Source organism: Monodelphis domestica, chromosome 4 (assembly GCF_027887165.1).
Source record: "Monodelphis domestica isolate mMonDom1 chromosome 4, mMonDom1.pri, whole genome shotgun sequence".
NCBI lineage: Eukaryota > Metazoa > Chordata > Mammalia > Didelphimorphia > Didelphidae > Monodelphis > Monodelphis domestica.
This window is the reverse complement of record NC_077230.1, coordinates 242,495,977-242,520,697: the sequence shown is the minus strand read 5'-3', so window position 1 is coordinate 242,520,697 and position 24,721 is coordinate 242,495,977. Positions and strand designations below refer to the sequence as shown.

General features: G+C 38.9%; 1 protein-coding gene and 2 long non-coding RNA genes across 5 annotated transcripts in view; 1 reads left to right on the top strand and 2 right to left on the bottom strand.

The window, feature by feature from the left end:
* Positions 1-1,664: 1,664 nt before the first annotated feature.
* On the bottom strand, positions 1,665-3,956 carry LOC103094054 (uncharacterized). Its single transcript, XR_467907.3, has 2 exons — positions 3,701-3,956; positions 1,665-1,799 (listed from the first exon to the last, which is right to left on the bottom strand). It is a non-coding gene; the product is annotated as an uncharacterized LOC103094054 (long non-coding RNA).
* A 2,707-nt stretch (positions 3,957-6,663) lies between these two features.
* On the top strand, positions 6,664-12,640 carry LOC130453765 (uncharacterized). The gene is made up of 2 exons (XR_008911311.1): positions 6,664-12,365; positions 12,480-12,640. It is a non-coding gene; the product is annotated as an uncharacterized LOC130453765 (long non-coding RNA).
* BTG4 (BTG anti-proliferation factor 4) overlaps positions 12,320-24,721 on the bottom strand; it is a 107,658-nt gene continuing 95,256 nt past the window's right edge. Inside the window, exon 6 of one of the 3 annotated variants that reach the window (XM_056794417.1) lies at positions 12,320-12,496. In XM_056794417.1, the coding sequence (XP_056650395.1) occupies positions 12,476-12,496 (21 nt within the window). In that variant the 3' untranslated portion in view covers positions 12,320-12,475. The remainder of the gene's footprint in view (positions 12,497-24,721) is intronic. The other 2 variants (XM_056794418.1, XM_056794416.1) reach the window with 2 other exon arrangements.

Here is a 24,721-nt window from a genome sequence, read left to right as displayed (position 1 = left end):
ATGAAATCACATATCCACCAAATAATGGATAATTTTCACCACTAGTGGAGAAAAAAAGAATGAAGAGTCTTAACTGCACCATTACCATTATTACCAATGAGGAGTTCAGAAAATTATTTTATTTATACAGCTAGCTACCCCTACAGGCAGAATAGGAAAGAAAAGGTATGCCTGCTCTAAAAAATTATTGATAATGGCATACCCTAGTGCAAGCCATTGTTTCTCCAAGAGACTTCCATTAAAATGCAAATAGATTACTTGGATTTGGTGAAATATTCTCAACTCTCTTCCATTAACAACATGGTATATATTATTTTCATGAGACTTGTTAACAAGTCACCTAGCAAAACCCAGGGAAGAGTGGGACATAGGAGAATTCTATTTTGGGTGGAACTGAGGAAGAAAGGGAAAACAAGTCAGGGTGGGCTATTGTAGGAGGCCCAAGGCAACTAGAGAAGAATCTCAGAGCATTTGGGACCTCTGGAGCAGGCACACACATAAGAGCATTGAGGGAACCCAAAAAAACCTCTTCACCTATTTAATTATTTTTGCCCAGGGCAAATCCTGCTTACCTTCATTGTTACTGTTATTACTCATGGAGAAACAGAACTACAGATTTGCTTTTCTCTACCCACAGGTCCCTCTCTTCTCTCTTAAAGGAATTATGGGGAAAGGGCAGTGACATTTTGAAGGGCAGTGACATTTTGATGAACAGATTCTCCCAAGGAAGATGCACTGAAAAGTGAAGTTTACCCTCTATGAAGTAAGACCATTGTCAAGGGACAAGAAGAACATCAGAGCAGAGACTCAGAGAGACCAATAAGCAGCAGAAGGAGCACTGGACCCAGAATCAGTAAGATGTGGATTCAAATTTAGACTCAGGCATTTACAAGCTTGTGACCTTGGGCAAGTCACTCAACTTCAATTTGCCTCAATTTTCTCATCTGTAATATGGAGATAATAAGAGCACCTACCACCCAAGGTTATGAGAATCAAATGAGAGAATAACTATAAAGCACTTAGTACCATGCCTGACACACTGTAAGTGCTCTATAGATGTTTGCTATCATTATTAACTAACTCCTGATTGTAGATGATTCTTTTTTCTTTTTCTTTTCTTTTTTTAAATGTTTTTTTCTTTTTCCTTTTATTTTCCTATTTAACATTTTTAGACCTTCCTACCTGTGTGACTTTGGGCAAGTCACTTAAGTTCTTTAAGCCTCAGCTTGGACTATATGATCACTAAGTTTTAAATTATAGTTTTAAATACTATGATCCTAGGATATAAATATATATGCATATTTTAGTATGCATATGAATATATATGTGTGTATTAGTCTTATTCACAAATTGTTTTGTATGTGAACTTGTCCTTTCAAATAAATTAAAATTTGTTTTGGTATTGTAGAGATAAAATACCCCATACTTCTTTTTTGTACCCTGTAATGTCTCAGCCTTATGCTTAGTGTACATATATAGTTGGCATGATTGATCTGCTTGATCGGTGACCTAGACCCAGCATATTTTCCCCCTTAATCTCATGGTGTCACAGAAATGAGGAGTGCAAACTGTGCCTCTAATCCCTAGTGTGACTTGAAACCAGTCACTTGCTTCTTTGAACATTAGTGCAGTCACCTGTAAAATGAAATATTTGGACTAGATGATTTCCAAGTTCATGCCCATGATTTTATGATTTAATAAGAAGAGGTGGCCAGGAAATCACCTCTCCTGGCAAATTCTGAGTTGATTTTCTTGATGAGTCTCTTCCAACTCCAAAACAGTTTGGCCATGGGTGGAACCTAAGGAATAAAGAAGAAAGACTACTTGGTCTGGAATCAGAAGATCTTCAATTCCTTGTTAAACACATATCCTCTCTCACTAATATCATCTCCAAAATGAGAGTTTAATTAATTAAATAATCTCCAACCTCTTTTCACCCCTAAATTCTATGTTCCTACTTCCCTGTATCTGTGTTGACCCAGAAAGTATTCTCAATGAGATAACTTTTGCTCAAGGAGAATTACTCATAAGTCTCTGTGCCACAGTAATTCTGCAGACAAAGGCAACAACACAGCTTTTCAGTTCTCACCTCAGGAAAATGCAAAAAGATGCAAAAAACTCATTACCTCCAGGACCTGGGAACCCCTGGTTTCCTGGGGCAATTCATTATTCTTTGGGCTAGCTCTAATGTTGAGAAAGGATTTCCTTTCATAATAACATTAATACAACACATAAAAATTAAGGGTTTATTGAGATTTACAAAGCCCTTTACAAATTTTATTTCACTTTATTCTCACAAAAATCCTGGGAGATAGGTGCTATTATTATCCTCATTTTACATATGAGAAAACTGAGGTGAACAGAGATTTAAGTGACTTATCCAGGGTCATATAGCTAGTATGAGTCTGAAGCAGGACTTACAGTCAGGTATTCTTGACCCCAAGTCCAGCACTATGTATACTGATTCAAGTAACTGCCATTCCCTAAACATATATACAGCTTTCTGCAAATTCCACCCATTTATGATGTTGGTGGTCAGGTAAGGTAAAGATAGGATTGCTGGAATGACTCCTGGAAAGGCCTTGGCAGGATCTTCTGCCACCTCCTCTGGACTAAGTCCAGCTTCAAAGGATACATCAACTTCTAACTTTTTCCAATTAACACGATGACTTATTCCATGAAGCCATAAACCTATTTTTTATCCTTTTGGATATGTTCTCTGCCATGGGAAGACAGCCTGGTATAGAGGTAAAATATATTAAACTTGGGGTTAGCAGGGTTCAAATTCTGACTCAGACATTTACTACTTAGGAGACCCTGGATGAGTCATGTAAGTTTTCTGTGCCTTCATAGGCATATAATGAGTGGGTGGGAATAGGTTGTCTCTAAAGTTGCTTCCCATTTTAAATGAATAACCTTAAGAGTTCTTGCTGGCTCCCAATAAGTCTGAGAACCAACCAAGTATGGAGAACTTGAGATTAAAAGCTATTTTCCTACATGGCTCTTAAGAAGTTCAAGAGGGTAGGAAAATCTCACTGAGACCAAGTCCCTCCAATGACAAGGGTTTTGGGATTTCCCAAAGCAAGTGGCATCTCATTCTCTAGTAATCTACATGCTTCCTAAAAAAAATAGCCCTATTGGTGTGAAATCAGAGATTCTTTCCCCATCACATCTCCCATATTGGCCTGTCTCAAGGTCCAACATTGTTTCCATTCATTAAAACTATTCCTCTGGGTTATCACTGTCTCCAAAAGGCCCAGTAAAAATAGACATTACCTGGGGGAATTAATACATTAACATTATAGTCTACTTTATTTCCCTAAGAGAGAATTGGATCCTCAGGAATGAGATCTAACATGGGTAAATTTTTAATGGGTGTCAAAAGAGCAAGAAAGGTCTAGAGTACAGAGTCCTATCTAAAAAAGAGAGATTTGGGGAGCAGCTGGGTATCTCAGTGGATTGAGAGCCAGGCCTAGAGAGAGGGAGGTCCTGGGTTCAAATTTGAATTCAGACACTTCCTAGTTGTGTGACCTTGGACAAGTCATTTAACCCTCATTGCCTAGTCCTTACCACTCTTCTGCCTTGGAACCAATACATAGTATAAATTCCAAGGCAGAAGAAAAGGATTTTAAAAATAAGATAAAATAAAAATAAATTAAAAAGAGAGATTTGGAGCAAGGACTTAAGGATTTAGTCTCACCTTCTGATAGTCTGGTTCCTCCAGAACCTCGATTTCAAGGAGACCCAGGCCAAAGAGGTCTTCATTCCCCTCCAGGCTTCACTGCTGACTCCTCTCGCCATGACATCCTCTACCATATGTCTTTGTATGGTTACTTTTCCTCTTCCCCACCCCCCTTGTCAGATTGTTAGGCTGCATTGTCTTCTTCCATTATGATGTAAGCCCCTTGATGACAGGGACTGCCTTTCTGCTTATATTTCTTTTCCCATTGCTTAGCACAGTGCCTGGAATAGACTTAAATGTTTGTTGACTGACAGGAAGGTGTCTGTAGCATCATAAGAAAAGTGGAAGGGGGTGAATACCAAAAGGACATGGGAGAATAAGAGATAAGTAGAAACTTTGCAATCATTTTTCCATTCTGATCTGGAGTGACTTAGCATTCTATAGGTATATACATAAAGTAGACATAGTCCTCAGCAGCCCAGAACCTCCCTCACTGTGCCAGGGAGGGAGAATGTATATGCCACTGTTGTTAAGTTGTTTATTTTTCAGTTGCATCCAACACTTTGTGATCCCATTTGAGTTTTTTGGGCAAAGATACTAGTTTGCCACTTCCTTCTGAACCAGCTCATTTAATAGATGAGTAAACTGAGACAAACAAGGTTAAATGACTTACCCAGGGTCATATAGGTAGTGTCTAAGGTCAGATTTGAACTCATGAAGTTGAGTCTTCCTGATTCCAGGCCCCACTCCATCTCCTGAGCCACTTAATTCCTCTGTAGATGGCACTACCAGTTCACTTAAAGGAGCTATGATCAACGGTTAAAGTGGGATGAGTTCCTCCATCCCCTCTGAGCCTCGGTTCCCTCCTATATTATAAAGACATTGGACTATATCATCTCTAAAATCCACTTCAGCTATAAATTTTAGAGTATGATAATCTTATGAGGTAGGATAAGACAGGATACCACTTCAGCTCGTTACAGAAAAGCATGAAACCCATCATTCATTCGCTAGCATTTCTTACATCCTCCCTTCTAACAAGACCTGTTGCTAGGCACTAGAAAAACTTCTGATAAGTTTTTCCCTCCCTGGGCTGATGTCAATCATCATATCCTCAGCAACTTATGTGAATCACTAAGCCTGAGGGGGCTATTCCTTTACCAGGACAGGGCAATCTGAAGCTGCACCAGGCAAGTGAAAACATCTGGAATTTGCAGCCAAAAATCTAGAGCAGAATAGGATCATTGCTGAAAGGTCCAAGGAGTCCACAACAGACCAATCAAAACTTGACTCACAAAGTTTAGAGCCCAAAGGGATGTTAGAGATTGATCAAATCCAGCAGTTATCAAACTTTTTGGTCTCAAGATCCTTTTACACACTTAAAAAGTATTGAAACCTTTAAAGAACTTCTGTTTATGTGAGTTATATCCATTGGTATTTACCTTATTAGCAATTTAAATGTTTTAGTATTATTATGAACATAGTTTTGACCTTGCAGGGCCCCTGAAAAAAAAGTATTGGGGACCCTCAGCCTTTCCTAGACCATATTTTAAGAATTGTTGATCTAGTCCAACACATTCATTTTTTGGATAAGGAAAACTGAGGTCCAGGGAGGCAAATCTTTTAGAATTCCTAAGGAACTTATCCAAGATCATCCAGGTAGAAAGAGGCAGAACCCATTAACCTGATTTGAAATCCTATGCTCTTTCCATTAAACCACACAGCTTACTTCTTCCAATTACTACCTTTACTATGAATACCTAAAAGCTTTTTTATTGAGTACCTACTTGCTTGTAACTCTCTATTCACTTTGACAAAGAGCTACACAGATAGAACTGCATTAATGGAGGCATGGGGGTGTATGGAATGTTCATGGAGGATTAGGACTTCTGGTGTGAGGGCTTGTGAGCCCTTTTCAGGACTGTTCATTCTCCTTTGGCATCCACCTGCCACCCAACTCTCACCTATGACTCTAAGAAGTTGTAGCATGTACAGAGGCCACAGCCCAATAAAACCACTGACAGACTCAATCAAAGGTGAAAGTAACCAATGGGTCACAAACCCATCAGTGACTTAGGAGGGCGTCTTCCCCAAGAAGTTGAAGACTTCCTCCATGGCAGAACAGTTTATTCCAACAGTCACAAAGGCTGCATTCCATGACATCGCCAGTCATCCTGACTTTCATCTTTCTATCAAACTTGAGTGTCTCCAGAAGAGAGAATTAGCCTGAGGACTTTGTGTAATTTTGCCTCACTTAAATTCAATTCATGTGCAAATTAAGGCATCACCCATGATGCCATTGGCCCTCTTTGAAAAATAAGGATCAATGACAATAGAGGCATAGCTTCTAGGAATAAAAATACAATAATCTCATCTGTAATGATATGTTCCAGGCACCTCATTTTAGGAAGTACATTGACAAGCTTAGAATGTACAGAGGAGTACAAAACAGGATATAAAAGCTGAATCCAAAGATTGAAAGAACTGAGGAAGGGCCAATGATATACTACCCACTTGTGCCAGACCTAGGTGAGAGAATCAAGGTTCAAAATGAGACATTTTTTAACATGTCCAGTGAGAAAATGTGTTTTGTTTGACTATACATATTTGCTTCAAGGGCATAAGCTTTTTCTTTAAAGAGGAGGGAAAAGAAATTATTTTTTAAAGGAATAAAAAGGAATTGGTGATGCTTGACTTTATAGAAGAGAGTAATTAGTAGGGTCATGATAGCTTATCTTCAAAAATTTTATAGTCAGTTATGTTGGATTGGATTTATTCTGTTTGGTCACAGATGGTAGCCATGGATAGAAGTTGCAACAAGGGCAAATTGAGATGAGATATAAGGGTAGGGGGAATCTTTTCAATTAGCTGTTTGGGGGAGGTACTATGTACAGGTAGGACTAGATGACTGCCAAGTTCCCTTCCAGTTCAGAAAGTCAGTAACTGCACTAATATCTCTGTCCATTGTTGTTTAAGATAAAGATCACCAAGAACATAAAAATTATATATTATAATCTAATCAATATGTCTTTTTCTTCCATTTTCTTTTTACAATATGGATAGATAGGTCAATGTAAACTATTAATAATATACAAATATTTATATGTATATTGTTGTTCAGTAGTTTTTCAGTCATGTCCAGCTCTTTGTGACCCCATTCTTGGCAAAGACATTGGAGTTGCTTGCTATTTCCTTCTCTGGGTCACTTTACAGATGAGGAACTAAGGCAAACATGCTCAAGTGACTTGCCCAGGGTCACATAGCTAGCAAGTGGTTCACTTGCTAGAGATCACTCCTTAAGGTCAGAGATGGTTTCATTTTTATCTCTCTACCTTTTATCCACATTGCCTAACACAGTGGTTTGCATACAGTAAATGCTGAATAAAACTTTATTGCATTCTTTTATTGAACCAAGGAGAAATTTCAAAGCTATATTTTATTCTACAGTCAATTTTTTTTAATTTAACAAAGAATAGTCACAGAATGATCTTATGTTCTTTATACTTTTTAGTCAATTCAGTTGTCAACTGACTGTGGTCTAACGTAGAAACTGGCTACAAAATTCTATCTTTTCATATTTTTTCATTCCCTTTTCATATTTTTGTTAAAGAGACTCTGAATGCATCTTCTCCTGGGATTTTGTAGAAATAAGATCATCTGGGTCAATATTTGTTGAAATCTCCTTAGTTGTCCCTTTTTTAAGAAGCATTATCAATTATTTTGATCCATGCTTTTAGAATCTTCTCAGATACTTAAGTAGGTTAAATATTTAATGGTGTCAAAAGCACCTAGAAGATGGTTCTAGGTCAGTTGCATTATAAATATAGTAATACAATAAACTTAACAAATAACTATTTTGTATACCAGATCTAGAAGTTAGCATGGAATGGTTGGTTAAATTAGGTGTTAATTCAAGAAATTTCTTTTTCCAAAGTTACTAATGATTTCTTAGTTGCTAAATCTACTGGGTTTTTTTCTCAGTCATCAGTCTCCTTGACCTCTTTGCAGCCTTGGACACTGCTGATCACTCTCTCCTATCTGATACTCTCTCCTAGCTCTTCAGGATGCCACTCTCTCCTGGTTTACCTCTCACCTATCTGACTGTTCCTGTCTCCTTTGCTGGATCTCCTTCTAGATCATGCTCTCTAACCATATGTCTCTCCCAGGGTTCTGTCCCTGGACCCTCTTCTCTTCTATACAGCTTCACTTGGTGATCTCATCAGCTCCGTTGGATTTCATTACTTTCTCTACGTGAATTATTCTCAAATCTACCCATCCTGCCCCAGATTCTCTGCTGACTTCCAATTTTTAGTCTCTTTTGCCATTCAGAAATCTCAAACTAGATGTCCAGTAGACATTTTAAACACAGTTTGTCCAAAATGAAATTCATTATCTTTCCCCCTAAACCTTCACCTCCTCTTACCTTCTCTATTACTATAAAAGGCAACACTATTCTATTCTCCAAGTCCCTTAGGCTCACAATCTAGGGAGTCATCTTGGATCCTCATGATCTCTCCTCCCCCATATTTAATCTGCTGCTGAGGTCCAACAATTTCACTTTTCAGTCTCTCAATGGGCCTCTTATCTCATTCAACATGTCTCCACCCCAGTGTATCACCTCATGTTTTGATTATTGCCATAGCCTTTTGGTGGGTCTACCTGCCTGATGTCTCTCCTCCCTTCAGATCATTCTCCATTCAGTCACTAAAGTGATTTTCCTAAAGCACAGGTCTAAGCACTTCATTCTCCCTGAACAACACAGTCCAGTGGTTTTCTTTTGCCTCAAGGAGCAAATATAACATGTCATTTTTGGTATTCAAAGCCCTTTATAACCTCTCAGCCTCCTACCTTTCTAGTCATTTATCTCTATGACACATCTGTGGCACATACTCTTCAATACAGTGACATTGGTCTCATGGTTATTCCATGAAAAAGACACTCTTATCTCTTAGCTCCAGGTATTTCCTCTGGCTATCCCCCATGTCTAGAATGTTCTCCCTCCTCAACTCTGACTACTGACCTCTCTGGCTTTCTTTTCAATATTCTACAGGAATCTTTCCCTAACCCCTATCAATACCAGTGCCTTCCCTTTGTTAATTATTTCCTATTATCCTGCATATCCTGCATAACCTTGCTGTGTAGATATTTGCTTGCATATTACCTTTTCCATTAGACTATAAGCTTCTTGAAGGCAGGGACATCTTTTGCATTTTTTTTATTTCTGATGCTTTATACAGTAAATGGCACATAGTAGATTCTTAATAAATGTTTTTGGATTGATTGATTTGTTCTTAATAAATGTTTTTGGATTGGTTGATTTACAGAAGCCACTGGCCTAGGTGAATAGAATATGCAAACATGGGCTGAAGAAGGATCAATTCATTCATGCACAGAAATGCTACTTGAACTAGGACTTGAAAAGAAGGATTCCGTGTGAATCATAAGTGAAGAAGGAGTTCATGCAGGAGAAGAGATATTAGGGATCACAGCCCATCCAAAGGCATGGAAATGGGAGATGAAGTTTTAAGTTTTTTAGAACAGAGAGAGAAGACCTGGATGGTTTAGCTGGATCACAGAGTGCAAGAGGGGAAATGATATATACAATGAGGCTAAAAAGATAGGTTGAGGAGCAGCTAGGTGACTCAGTGGATTAAGAGCAAGGTCGAGAGATGTAACAAACAAATACATAAATATAAAAAAGAATATGAAATGTCACAAGGGAGCATATGATTAATTGCCAGATAAAAGGCAGACCCAATGGTCTGGAGTGAGGAATGATTAGAAGAAGAACAATTAGGAGGCTCTAGCAATAATTCAAGTAATAAGTAATCAGGACCTGAATGAAGATGGCCACTATTTAAGCAGAGAGCAGTGGTCAGATGAGAGGGATATTACAGAGGTAGAAAGGACAACATTCAGAAAAGGGAGAGTGAGTTGGGCACAAAAGCATGGTTATAAACTTGGGGAAATGGTGACTCCTTCAATAGAAGGAGAGAAGTTTGGGGGGAAAAAGTGGTTGTGGGGTAGGAAAAGGAGATAATAATGGCTAGTATTTACATAGCTTTTAGAGAACTGCAAAACTATTAATATCTCATTTTACCCTTACAACAACTCTGTGTGGTAGGTGCTATTCATATCCCATGTTACAAATGAGGAAACTGAGATAGACAGAGACTAAGTGATTTATTTATCCCATGGTCACACAGCTAGTATGAGTCTGACCTATCTTGCCCCCCAGCTTCTTTGCTAACTTCCAATCTCACTTCTCTAATTGCCTTTCAGACCTCTCAAACTAGATGTTTGAGGATTTGAATTTAGGTCTTCCTGATTCTAGAACTAGCATTCTATCCACTGCAAGACTTAGCTGCCTTTAAATTTCAAAACAAGGTAATGTGTTTAGTTTTAGATATGTTGAATATGAGATGTCTACTAGGTTAAAACTCCAATAGGCAATTGATGTGATGTGATGCTGGATTAAAGTTCAGGAAAGATATTGAGGTCAAATATACAGATCATTCAGGGAGTAATCTATAAGGAGATTAAAATTAAATCCAGGAGAAGTACCTGTAATACCATTAGTCTCTGAGAAAGAGTTTAGAGAAAGAAGAATGGGAGAAAGAGCCTTGGAAAACATCCATAGTTAGAAGGTATGAGCTTGATAATGAATTAACAAAAGAAGAGTTAGACAGGTAAAAGACAAACAAAGAAAAAGTAGTGCCATGAAAGTCTAGACAGGAGAAAGACTCCAAAAAGAGAGGGTCAATAACAGTGTTTGATGCAGTCGGAGGTCAAAAAGCATGAGGACTGGGAAAAAGCAGATTCGGTCCTTGAGAGATCTTTGGTAACTGGAGAGAGAAGCTTCAGTGAAGTGACAAAATCAGAAGTCAAATTGCAAAATATTGAAGAATAAGGGGGAGGGGGGAGCAGAAGCAGTAAGTATAGATAACTTTTCCAAGAAGTTTGGCTATGAGAAGGAGGAGAAGTATAGGATGATATAGCTTGAGGGTATAGTAGAGTTTACAAAATTTTTTGGTTTTATTTTTTTAAGGATTGAGGAGTCTTGGCTGTGTTTAAATAAAGGCAATGGGTAAGGAACCAAATGATAGGGAGAGTTGAAATTTAAATGGAAAGGGGTTGATTAAAATTGCTTTCTGATGGAGAAAAAAGGAGTGAATAAAATCAAGTACACATTAGAAGAGTCAATCTTGACAAAGATTGACAAAGATATAACAAGAGTTATATCATTCTCAGAGACTGAAAGAATAGAAACAATAGTGAGGGATAATGTCAAAAGCTTTTGAGAGGAAGAGAAGAGAAGAAAAGATGGCTTGCACTGAACAACTTCCATTTTCTTGGTAAAATAAGAGACCAGTAATGGGGCTATGATTGGGGTTATAAACCCTGAATGATCACGCAAATATCGATAATATGGAAATAGGTCTTGACCAAAGACACATGTAAAACCCAGTGGAATTGGATATTGGATATGGGAGGGGGCTAGAGTGAGGGGAGGGAAAGAACATGATTTTTTTTAATCCTGGGGAAATGCTCTAAATTAATCAATTAAATAAAAATTTAAAAATAAGAGACCAGGGCCTCAGCTGAGGTGAGTTGTGGAGTGGGAGAAGTGGGGGAGTTTTGAATAGAGAAGGTTTAGAAATACTTTTGTGGGGAGTGCCATAGAGAATAATGAAATAATAAAAGTTTTGCTTTTTTGCTGCATTGAGGGTCCCTGAAATTGAATAAGAGTTTATATTATATCTAATTATCATGGTTGTGTAATTTCTTCTAGAACCATTCAGCAGCATAAGTCACAATGGAGGAGGCAAGTGGTGAAAGTAATTCAGGGCTGAGGTTTGGCAAAGGATGAGTGGCAATAAACAAAAGAAGGAAAGGAGTATTCTGACTTCCCCTCCAGGGCCAATGTGTTGAGGCATATACATTAAAGTAAAACCAGTGATGGAGAGGATGGCCAGGAATTAATATTATTAAAGAATAGGGGGTTGGAGAAGGAAGGAGAGTGTGGAATAGGTCTTAATGAGTGCTAGTTGATGGAAAAACTGTGAAAAGTACAGCAAAGAAAAGTTTGTTTGAGAGGGAACTGCAATTCCTTCTTCTTATTCATTTTTTTGTTTTGAAGACCAATGGCATCATGATGAGTGATGTCTTGATTGGCCTTGTGAATTGGATTTTAGTGAGGCAGAGTAGTACAAAATCATCAATCTCACTCTTCTTCCAGAGCTTTCAAAGTCCAGTGGTAGGACAAAAGTCAAGATGGCTGGTGGGTGGCCCAAGATGTAGTGGAGCACTGGAATTAATAAAAGGACAGGGAGAGAAATGGGTGGTGGGTGGGAAATTGTTAACCACAGGGGCAATAGTGGGTGGTAGATGAAAAATTTTATGATTCTGTGAACATGACTTTAGCTGGTTGTAAATTAACCAGGAATGAGCAACACTAGGCTACCCAAGGGCCCCTTGTTGCAATAATGAATCATAATGGGTAAAAGATGATTAGGACCTGGAGTAAGACTGTGTAGGGTGGATGGGAGAGGAATGGATGGATACAGTTGGTGTCTAAAGGGGAAAATTCCACCAGGGCCTTACCAAGTAGTCCTCTCTTGGAAGTATATAACTGAAAGTCTTGACCCAATTTCAGGAAGCATAAGTTGACATCAGAATTGAGGTAAAGAGGGGGTTACCCAGGGCAAACCTTACCTCAGGAGTGATTTTCTTTTAGTGCTTGTCACATTCATTATGAGAACAACCCCTTTCACCTTTCTCCTTTCCTCCCACTCAGATCGGTGGAGTGTCAATCTAGGAAGAAGGAGCAAAAAGAAGAAGAAGCCTTTTATCTGACAAGTAATCATATGCTCCCTTGTGACATCTCATATTCTTTTTTATATTTATGATATTTGTTTGTTACATTAAAGTTCTGGTATCTTCCTCCTTCCTCTTTCACACCCTTGAGAAGGCATTATTTGACAAAAAGATTATCTATATATGTAAAACTATGGCTTGCTTGTTTCTATTTGTCAATTCTTTCTCTGGAGGTGGACATACACAGCTCATTCTTCAAACAATATTTCTGTTGCTGAACACATTCTCTTAGTTTTGCTTGTTTCACTTTTCATAATTTCATGTAGGTGTTTCCATGTTTTGGGGGTGTTTATTAATAGAATTTGTTTCCAACTATTTCAGCCTTTCCCTGCCCTCCCCACCCCACATGACAGAAAGTATTATGTGGCAAACAGATAGATATGTATATATAGGTTCTGACTTTCATGTTTCCATTTTTCAAGTCATTCTCTGGAGGCAAACATTCACAAGTTATTCTTCAAATATTAAATCTGTAGCTAGCTATAATATTCTCTTGGTTCTACTTGTTTCACTCTTCATTACCTCATATAGTTCTTTCTAAATTTTTTTTTAAAACCCTTACCTTAGAATAAAACCCTTATCTTAGAATCAATGTTGTGCATTGGTTCCAAAGCAGAAGAGTGATAAAGGCTAAGCAATGGGAGTTAAGTGACTTGCCCATGGTCATTTTACAACTAGGAAGAGGCTGAAGTCAAATTTGAACCTAGGTCCTCCCATCTCTAGGCCTGGCTCTCAAATCCACTAAGCCACCTAGCTTCCCTTTCCAATTTTTTTTTAAATTAATCTGTTCATTGTTTCTTATAGTGCAATAGTATTCCATCAATTCATATGCCATAGTTTGCTCAGCTGTTTTCCATGCTTTTTAAAAAAGTAATCTGTTCATCATTTCTTAAGGTGGTTCAGCATCACAATCATATGCCACAACTTGTTTAGCCATTCCCCAATTGAGGGGCATCCCCTGAGTTTCCAGTTCTTTGCCACAACAAAGAAAGCTGCTATAAATATTTTAGAACATATAGATTCCTTTCCTTTTTCCATCTCTTATATTGTCCTGTTTAACTTTTCTATGTTTATTTAACTTCATGAATGCAAGTTTTATTGCCCTAACTAGATTTTTCAATTTAATTCAATATACATTTATTAAATGTCTTCTGTGCAAGTTACTACTGTTGTGTTACACCCCAGGAATATGAAGATAAAAATAAAAATCTCTGACTTCAAGGAGCTTTTATTCTCCTGGGGAGGAAGGGAATATAATATCCAGACAAAAATAAATTCCAAATATTGCAGAGTAATTTCAAGAAGGAGAAAAGTACTCTTTAATAGTAGAAACCATTTTTAATATTTCTTTATGTCCTCTACAAGTCTCGCAGTGCTATACATATTATTTCTGTGTAATAAATCCTTGTTGAATAACTGTCTTTTTTTTTACCCTTACCTTCTGTCTTAGAATTGATAAAAATATCAGTATCAAGGCAGAAGAGTGTTAAGGACTAGGCAATAGAGGTTAAGTGACTTGCCCAGGATCATACAGCTAGAAAGTGTCTGAGATCAGATTATAAACCAGGATCCCCCCTCTCTAGGGCTGGCTCTCCATCCATTGAGCTACCTAGATGCCCTTTGAATGCCCTTTGAATGTCAAGATGCCTCTTGATGTCATAACTAAAGTAGCCCATCCTTCCTCTCTGCTTTAGCAGCAAAGAGATGGGGAAGAAGTTCTGGCTGAGTGACCCCAGAGAATCTGAAATGCTTTCAAATTTAGATGTTAACTGATATTTTGTGTTTGCACTCCTTTTCTTACTTATGGGAATCTCAGCCTCCTCCCACAAATGGCTAGTCATGGATTCCCTGACTTTCTATCACTTTGTTCCATTTTCATCTTTGTGGGAAATTGCAGCTTCCGCTTATATGTGGGTGTTCAGGGTGAAGACACTGGGTGGAGTACTTAGCAACCAGAGATTTGTCATTTTTCTGGTTCATTTGCAAACTGACTCGGTTCTCTGTCAGTAATTCCTTTCTTTGGACCCTTAGAAGTGGCAGAGCAGTCATGTTCCAATTTCTCAAGGCCCTCAAGGGAATCAGGTTCAAGATTATGAAAGGTGCATGATGGGCTTTTCTATTTTTATTAAAAGTTTTATTTTAAAACTTAATATTGAACATCAATACAACTGACTAAAATTTCTGAACGACAACTAATTAATTTCAGTGAATTTTGCATTTCAACTAATTAATTTCAGTGAATACAGTAACATGATAACTTTTCACTCACTCCCCCTAATCTGCAATTAGTATTCTTTAAAAAAAATTTTTTTAAACCCTTACCTTCTATCTTAGAATCAATAGTGTATACTGGTTCCAAGACAGAAGAGCAGTAAGAGTTAGGCAATGGGGGTTAAGTAACTTGACCAAGGTCACACAGCAAGGAAATATCTGAGATCAAATTTGAATCCATGACCTTCTATCTCTAGGTCTGGCTCTTAATCCATTGAGCCACCTAGCCACCTCTTCCTATTAATATTCTTTGTCTATTCATTCTCATTCAACTTTCTTCATATATGGTTGAAGCTAATATAAAATGCTTTGGTTCCATTTTCTTCACTGCATTATTATTACATAAAGATTTTTCCAAATCTCTTTGTGTTCCCGGAAAGATTTGTCTGTCCTAAGCACTATAATATTCTATCAAAATGAATTTATTTAGCCATTTCCCTATTGTTGAATATTCAGATTGCTTCCAGTTTTTTGCAATTATGAGTACTTCTGTGAAAATCTTTAAACAAGCAGCATTTATAAATATGCACATATACATACACACAGAGAGAAATCAGTAAATAGATATGTAGTTAATGGTATAACTAGATGAAGATTTATATACTAGATATGGATCTATAGCTTTCAGGATAGAAATAGAATTATGGGGTAAATGAATATGATAAATTCTGGAACTTTCTGGTGTCCTTTTTTAGATTAACTCTCCAAAAAATAGATTCTACAAGTTTGCAATTCCACATCCTGGAAAGTAGATTTTTCTATCAGAAGGATGCAGCATATTATTAATAATAACTTTCACATGAAAACAGACAGACATAAAAACTTCAAGAACACATAGAATAGGATGGGATGGCAAGTAGCAAGAGTGAGAGTTAACCTATGGGGAGCTTGAGTTCTGGCCTGGTAATGAAGACATAGTTTCCAGTCCATAGGACAGATCCCCTGTAAAGAATCACCCAGCATGGAGAAGGCATGCCTGAGTTGTGATCCTTAGTGGTGGAGGGGAAATCCACCTGGATCCATCCATGTATCAGAGAAATGTGATTTTACTTTTCCTGAAAGCAGGAGGAAGAGTTAAAAAAATTAATCAGCTTTCCTAAACACTACACAAGATCAATGCCTCTGAGCTTCAAGCTTCTTTCTATTCAAAAGGTTTCCCTCCAGGCAAAACTGATTCACAAGTGTTGCCAATTTAACACCTCACAGCAGGAACCTTGGTGCGGGTGGCAGGGGCTGGTTCCTGGCATTGGTGAGGCTTCCTAGGCCTTGGGGTAACAGAGGGTGAGACAAATCCCTAAAAACAGAGTTGTAGAGTCTATGGTGGATGTAGAAGTGAAATAGGATTTCAGGGAAGATTTTAAGTCACTTTCCATCTCCTTCCACAAAATGGTAACCAGGAATTCCAACTTGGCTCTCTAGACCCTAAAAATAGGATTTCAGGCTGAGGTTTCTATAAAGATTCTGACTAGTTCCATTGAGACTGACCAAGACTGAGATGTCATTCACTGGGTCTAGCACCATATTGGTTGCTCTGTGTCCCCTGAAAAGATAATCCTCTTATCTGACTGTAATATTCAAATAAAGATAAATTTTAATAAGTTTGGATTGGGGGAGGTACCAGGGAAGAGGGAAGAGAGGATCCCTAGATGAGGTTTGAGTCTCAAATTTTGAGCTGAGGCCAGGACTCACAGGCTGGTGGAGAGTTTCTCTTATTCCTGTCTATGCTATATTTGTGCTAGTTTTCTTAATTTCAAAATTCTTAGCAGTAGACAGCGAGAGGAAGAAAAGTTCTGACCTTAAGAGCTGGTTGGGCCTGTCTCTTCAGACTGACACTCCTAAAGAACAGAACTATAGTTCAAACTGCTTCCCTTAAGTCCTTTTGTCGATGTCATGATCACAGGAATCCAGGGAGAGCACACAGTTGGGAAAATCATGAAAATAGAGACACTTCTATCCAGAGACCTGGAGAGAGACCTCTTTCTACTTCCAGGGCCATCAAGGAAGCAGTGCTAGTCACAAGATCAACTGCCACTCCCAGTTGCCCCTTCCCCCACCAACTGTCAGTCTTGTCAATTTCTTCTCTCTCTCATATTCCCACTGTTGTTTGTTCAAACTCAGTGGCAGAAAGTCCAGAACTTGCCTCAGTTTTCCCTTCCACAATAGCAACACATCAATCCATTTATAACTTTTTCCTCCCTGGAGGCCATTGTGTCCCATTCACCCTCAACTATAATTCTCACCCTCAGAAATGGGCTGCTTTGTGTTTGATTTGCCTATTTTATAATTATGACTTATTAAGAAAAGAAACAGTGTGCTTAAGTAAGGTGCAGTTCTTAGGACTTGCAAGCCCAGGGGCAATTTTTTGTTGTTTTCTTTGGATCCTGAGGGTTTTGCACAATATCTTGCATTTGGTAATGGGCTAATTAGTGTTTCTTGTTTTCTTGTCTTATATGAGGAGAAAGGGAAAGGGTAGTCTTCCTCTATAAATGGAAAATCCCCTCCTTTTATCCAATGTGTTTGAGTCTCTCGATGAAGTTGGGAAGAGAGACTCTGGGAAATGGATGGTGATATTCTGTGACCACAGAGACCTGGAAATGTCATTTCCACACTAACAACCCCAAGCCCTCCAGAGCCAACTTTTACCTTAAGGGAAGGGAAGGCAATGTTTAGAACAGATATGAGCCTGCTCACTGGCTGATAAAGGTTCAGCACGAGTCATTCCTCATCTAGGACTAGAGGATGACTTAGATGGCCCTAGTGGCTCAAAGATTCTGAAAATAAAGTGTGAAGCTAGTTAGCACAGTGAATAGAGAACTGGACCTACAGTTAGGAAGATTCATATTCCTTAGTCCAAATCTGGTCTCAGATACTAGCTATGGAACCCTGGGCAAATCACTTAACCCTGTTTTCCTCCGTTTCCTCATCTGTAAAAGGATCAGGAGAAGGAAATGGCAAACTACTTCAGTATCTTTGGCAAGAACACTTGAAAATGGAATCTTGACATCAGATACAACTGACATGACTGAATAACAAGATCTAATTCCACAATAGTCCTATGTTGCTTTTCCTTCCTTTTTCTGCTTTCCTATGAAGGAAGGAAGTCAGGTAGCAATTATGGTCTGTAATGCCTCTGTTTGTATTTGTGAAACTTTAAGAATTTCTATTCCCTTCTTCTCTTGTTTTGAATACTTAATTCAAACATAGGTAAAGAAGGATATTCAATTTTGGGAGAACCTAGTTAATGATAAATTCTCAAGGTGGTCAGAACCTGCCTTCTGTGAGAGTGAATCAAACTTTATTTGTCTATCAATCAACAATTTTTAAATTAATCAGTCAAAAAATTAAACACCCCTACTTAACACTAAGTAAGAGAGTTCATAAGTCACTTACTAAAGTAGGTGACAACTCCAGAGGCCATTGCCCTGCCCCTGGGCAGTGCTAGGCAAATTGAAAGACTGTAATTGGTTCCCGTAAAGTGGAGGAAGGGACAGGAAGTGACATGGGAAAAAGACTTCCTATTGAGGGAACCTTTGGCCTTGGACTTTTGACTTCTTGGACTTCAACTTTGATTTCACTTTTGGAGTTCTTTGTAACTTGGCTTTTTGGACTTTGACTTGGCTGTTGGGCTTCTTCTCATTGGTAAGCAGGACTGAAGGAGGAGACTCTTTCCCTGGATCCTCTGTTGGCTTTCTGGGTGAGTAGCTGGTCTTCCTTTCCTGATTTCTGGAGAGATTGGTTCCAAAGAGGCCTTCCTTTCCTGGAGGAGGCTGTGTTGGTGGAACCCTTGCTGAAGACATCACCGGGTCATCTGGGTGAAGGTTACCAAGCCCTGCTGGGACTGAGCCAGACACTATTTAGGGTGATAGGCTAGACATTTCTCTACCTTCTTCTTATATTTCTCCACTTTCACTCTTTCCACCTTTTTTTTGTAAATAAAGCTACTAAAAGTCATTTTTACTTAAGCTGTAATATTTTTAAATTGGCAACCACAATATTACTTTAGAACTTTCATGTAGCATAAAATCTAAATGTTTATATTCTCACACTTCCCTTAAGTATTCAGTTTAGAATTGGAGTAATTCTAAGAAATTTTCAGTCATACCAAGAAAACATAGGTTTCAATTTGGAACTATGCCCAAAGAGTTATAGAATTGTGTATATCCTTTGACCCAGAAGGACCACTACCAGGTATACATTCCAAAGAGTTAAAAAGGAAGAGGAAAGGACCTATTTTTACAAAAATATTTAAAGCAGCTCTTTTGTGGTAGCAAAGAATTGGAAATTGAGGGGATGTCCATTGATTGGAGAAAGGCTGAACAAGTTGTACATGATTGCGATAAAATAGTATTGGGCTATGCAAAATGATGAGGATGGTTTCAGGAAACTCTAGGAAGACTTATATGAACTAATGCAAAGTGAAGTGAGCAGAATAAGGAGAGCATTGTATATAGTGACAGCAATATTCAATGATCAACTTTGAAAACTTAGCTACAGTGATCAAGGCAATGATCTAAGACAATTCCAAAGGACCATGATGAAAAATGTTATCTACCTCCAAAGAAAGAATTGATGAACTCTGAGTGCAAATTGAAGCATATTTGTTTCACTTTCTTTATTTGGCAGGGGAGGAATATTATGTGTTTTCTTTTTGTAATATGACTATGTAATATGAAATATGTTTTGAATAACTTCAAAAAAAGAAAGGAATGAGGGAGGGAAGGAAGGAAGATGGGGAGGAAGAATTATATGATTTCTAAAATTTCTGTCCTGGAAGTTCTAGACTACTCCAACAATTCCCAAACTAGCTAACAATATAACCCCCCACCCACTACCAAATAAAAGATCCCCAAATGGGCCAATTCCTTTAGTATCTTACCCTGGCTACCCTTTCCCCTAGTTCTCCATTGACCAGATATGGTCGGAGAGATTATCCTCCAAAGACATTTTGAGAAAATAGTTTTCTCAGGGCTAATCTGACCTTCAGTGCCCATCTCAGTTAGGAGTCATAATATTTCAGATGAAAGGGAACTTGGAGATATAGCTCAACCCCTGTTTTAATAAATAAGAGAGGCTAAGAGACTTACTTAAGATAACATAGGAATGAGTAACAGAGAAAGGATGAAAAATTGAGATCTTTTTATTCCAAATCTAGTATTCTCTTTCTCCACCGCCTTTTTTTAAGGAGACTGGGTCTCCCTATCTCACCCAGGCTGGAAGTATGGTGACTACTCAATGCAAAATCCCAATAATGATCAGTACAAAAGCTTTCATTAGTTCTGTTTTTCTAACCTGGGCCAATTTTCCACTTCTTAGGCAGCCTAGTTGTTTATTGAATCAAGGGCTCACCATATTGGTGTGGCCTTTAGTTTGGACATTCATTTGGCTCTAGCCCTATAGCAACTCAGAAGTGATAGCTCAAGTGACCCTTCAGCTTCAACTTCTCCCAGTAGGAGACATAATTGGTGTATCTTAGCTTTTCTTTTCCCTATACCACAATGGAGTCATGTGTTGATGTACTAGTATGATTTTTATACTAGCCAATGGTGACTCCCATAAGATAAAATGGGAACCCAGATTCCAATAAAGGTTGAAACCATGGTAGTATCATTTAAAGCACATAGGTCTGAGGTCCAGTCCTTTGGGAAGGGTAGGCTAATGGTGAGATTTACTGTCATACAGTTTGAGGAAGTTCTGATGGCTACAAGCCAATATGAAGACAGAGAAATTACCTTTGGCCTTCTAGCTTGTGAGAAGGGTCCATAAGAGTGCCCCAGTCTGTGATTATCCCAATTCCTGCTATTCATCCAAGACTTCTCAACTGTGATAGACACTGCACAATTGGCTTCAATTTAGTTTGCAAAAGCCATATGGTGCAAAAATCATAGCTGAAAATTCACAAGTCTATTGCTTGTGTTGCTCCTTTTTAAAGCACTGAAATTTTAAGAGTCTGGGCAGTGAGGGCAAGTTAGAGACTGCTGATTCCTTTGGTAACTGTGTGGTCTGTGACATTTCCCTCCTAGCACTGTCTGGGGGACCACCCTTTCAAGATTTAAATGGTGTCTCTGCCTTTTAAACCACATATCAGCACCATTTTTCATTTTCAAAAGGATGTATGTTTGGGTTATTTTTTAAACTGTTGTTTCAGATCAGTTTGGGTGTTCATGGAAGGGGGCAGACACTTGATTGGCATCAAGCTATTCTCTTTCTCTCCAGCCCTCAATTTCTAATAATTTGCTTTGCTACAAGTTCTTGCATTTTAAGTGTTTTCTTTTACTTGGGCCTTGGAGCATATTTTATAAACACACGGTCAGTTTACACTGCCTGGGAACTTGGGGAGTTTTCCTTTCTGTGGGAAACAGCTGTGAAGAGGCTGACCAACCTTGCCTTGGTGGAGCAAGACGCCTTGTTTCTGATCATCTCCACAGTGCAGGTGCACTGGCTGAGTGAGCTGTTGTTATGCCTGAGGATTCTCCCAGAAATGCTAAGTAGATAAGTTCATTACTACCTCCCTCAATACCAGCTGTTTGATTGCTGATAAAGGTCTTTGCACTCTGGCAGGTCTGTGTATCTGTTGATCTTTTTGCAGCTCTGCCAGAAGTGCAGCTACAACATCTGTCTTACTATGTGGGCCTCTCAGGGTACAGAACTGTAGAGCTAGAAGGGACCTAAGAAAACTCATTCATTCAACTGATCTTTCTTCAATGTCTATTACATGCAAGGGCCACTAAGGGGAATATGAAGATAAATGAAAACTACAGGGCCTGTCCTCAAGAAGCTTACAGACTCTCTAGTCTCTTAACAGGATTTGACACCCTAAGGGAGTTAATTTTGTTCCCCATGTAAGGTCTTACTGTACCCCGTGAAGAAAGCAAAAAAGAAAATAAAGAGGAAATAAAACTTTATTAGTCCCTCTGACCTTGAAAACTAAGTGGAGCCAGACTTTATCTAAAATAGGAAAAATGGTTTAAGAGATTTCTCCTCTTCCAGAAGACCCAGTCCATGGGACAGTTGACCAAATGTATACCTCTGCTCAATCCAGGTCTCTCCTTTAAACCTATAAAACCACAAAACCATAAAACCCACTTCCAAAAATCTATCTGATTTGGACAGATGAGCTCAGTATGGTAGCACCATCAAAGGCTACAATATAGACCCCTAATCAATCAGTGGATCCAATGACTTATTTCTAGTGCTATGACTGACTCTTTCATCTAGTTCTCACCATTTGGAGTCCTTCAAGGATTTCACTCAGCAATGTCGAGCAAACCTAACTCACTTCTCAATAGCACTTTCCATTCCCCCCACCTCTTCCTATGATTTATATATATAGATATATATACATATAGATATATATACATATCCTTCCCCTAGGAGCATTGGTTCCACAAAATGATATTTGCCCTTGTAGGGTGAAGAGGACATGGTAAGGAAATAAAGCTTCCCTCAGAACTGGAAATGAAATGACGCTGATGGAAGCAATTTAAACCTACTTGCTTACTTTTCAGGTTCATAAGGAGAACACAAGAAATGAATCCAAATGCCCTAGCTGGATGGAGGAAAGCCAAGCAACTAGCATGCTCAAGCAATGGGTTGCTGATTGCCAGCCAGGTCCTTGGTGTTGCTGGGTAGGAGCCATATAACTCCAGAAATAGCCAGTGGCATCTACAGAGACAAGAAAATCTTGGCAGCTTGACCCTCCCACTTCCCCACATGACCCTCACTGCTAGCCATTTGAGCCTCATGTGAGGTCAAAAGCCTTCAGTAGAATAGGTTTTCCCTGTTCCAGAGCTGCTGTTCCTCACCGCCCGGGGTGCGAATTGGCTAAGCACCATTTTGGAAAGGAGCACAGGATGTGAGATTCCAGATGAACCAAATCATTGTAACTAGACTTGGCTTTGCTTGATGGCGGTAAGCCAAGGGCACCAAGGGGGAGGTTGCTGACTCAGCATGGGGAGTAGAAGGGAGGGCTCCAAGAGTAGGTGGAGGTTGGGCATGCCCTCCACTGGCAGCTGGTTCAGCTTACCGTAGGGTACATACGTATAGTCCATGGCAACTAGATCACTGGCCAGGCTCTCTGCAAAAAGGGAAGCTCCCATCCAAGTTCTTTAGCCACTGATTGAGTCAGAGTACTTATAGGAACTGGTCACTGGTTGCTACAGGAGATGGTCGAACTGACTCCAAGACCATCCCAAGCATTCCAGACAATGTCTCTCCCAGTGGTATAAGGTGTTGTCAGATGTTAAAGATTAGCATCTATCTCAGAGTCATCAGACCTCAGGTCTATCAGCTGGTCCAAGGAACTAAGGACAGAGAGGGTCAAATGTATGTGACACTTTGTAAACATTAAAGCATCATATAAATATGAGTTGTTATCATTATTATTGCTATTGGATAATTGAGACTACAAATGAATTTTATGAAGCTTAGATCCATAATGGAATAATAATAACTAGCTTTTCTTTATCACACTTACTATACATCCTCACAACAACCCAGAGAGGTAGGTGCTATTGTCATCCTCATTTTAATAATGAGGAACCTTAGACAAACAAAGGTCAAGGTTTGCTCTTGGTCAAAAAGCTAGTAAGTGTCTGAGGTCAGATTTGAACTCAGGTATTCCTGACTTGAGGCATTGCCCTTTATCCTAGTGCCACCTAACTGCCCAGTCTCTCACCATCTCTACACCTCTGTCCATCCCTGGGTCCAGAGGAAGGACATTATTTTGTACACATTCTGTATATTCTTATATATGCACATTTAGGGACAGTTTCATTTTTGCCTTAGAATCCCCAGTGCCAGACACAAGTATAGGTACTTAATGTTTGTTTGTTGACTGAATGAGGAAACTCTGAAGTCTTCTAACCTATGGAGGAGAGAAGATTCACCTGATCCTAAAATCTTATTTTTGGAGAGAGAAAAGCAGACTTTTAAAACACCCACCTTCACCTAGAGATAAAAATTAGGGAACACATTAAAAATTCAGCATCCAGGTCCCTGTAAGTCACAACATACTATTTTTGGCATAGGTAGCAAGAGAATGACAACTGCCCAAAAGTACCTTTTCCCTCTTCAACCAAAGTCAATGGTTCTCTTTCTGGAAAAGGAGAGGACCCTAGTCAAGGATCTAGGGTCTATTCTATTTCAGAGGATGTCTTTCCACTTTGAGGTATCTAAAGCTTGAAATCATAGGTTTAGAAAAAGAAAGGAACTGATGAGGAAACAAAGAACAAGAGTCAAAATGACTTACCCAAAGTCACATAAACATGTCCAAACTCTGCTCCATAAGAAATAAGCTGGGATTTGAACCCAAGTCTGCCAATTTCAAATTCAGTAGTCTTTCTTCTATACTAAGAAAGTGCTAGAGTTAGGACACAAACACCCAGGTCTCCTGACTGACCAGTTCTTTTTTTTCCTTCTTTTTCTTTCTTCCTTCCTTCCTTCTTCTCTTTCTCCCTTACTTTCTCTCTTAATAACAACTCTAAGGCAGAAGGGCAAGGTCTAGGCAAATGAGGTTAAGTGGCATGCCAGGGTCATACAGCTAGGAAGGCTCTGAAGCCAAATTTAAACCAGGTCCTCCTGACTCTAGGCCTGGCACTCTATTCACTGAGTCACCTAGCTGCTCCACTACTGTTATTTACTAGGCTGGATGGGGCCAAATGCTCTTCCCCATATATCAGCCAGCATAGAGAATATAGAATTCACATGGGGATAAAGTTGACACATGGTATTAGGGTTAGTTTATGCAAAGGAGATGATGAAAGGTTCAGACCACAGGCTTTTTTCCAGTACAACCAGATCAATTGTAGACCCATCTTAAAAAGAGAATGGCTAGCCCGCTGGATTATCTCTAAGATATTTTAAAATCCATTCTCCAGAGTCTGACCAGGCCAG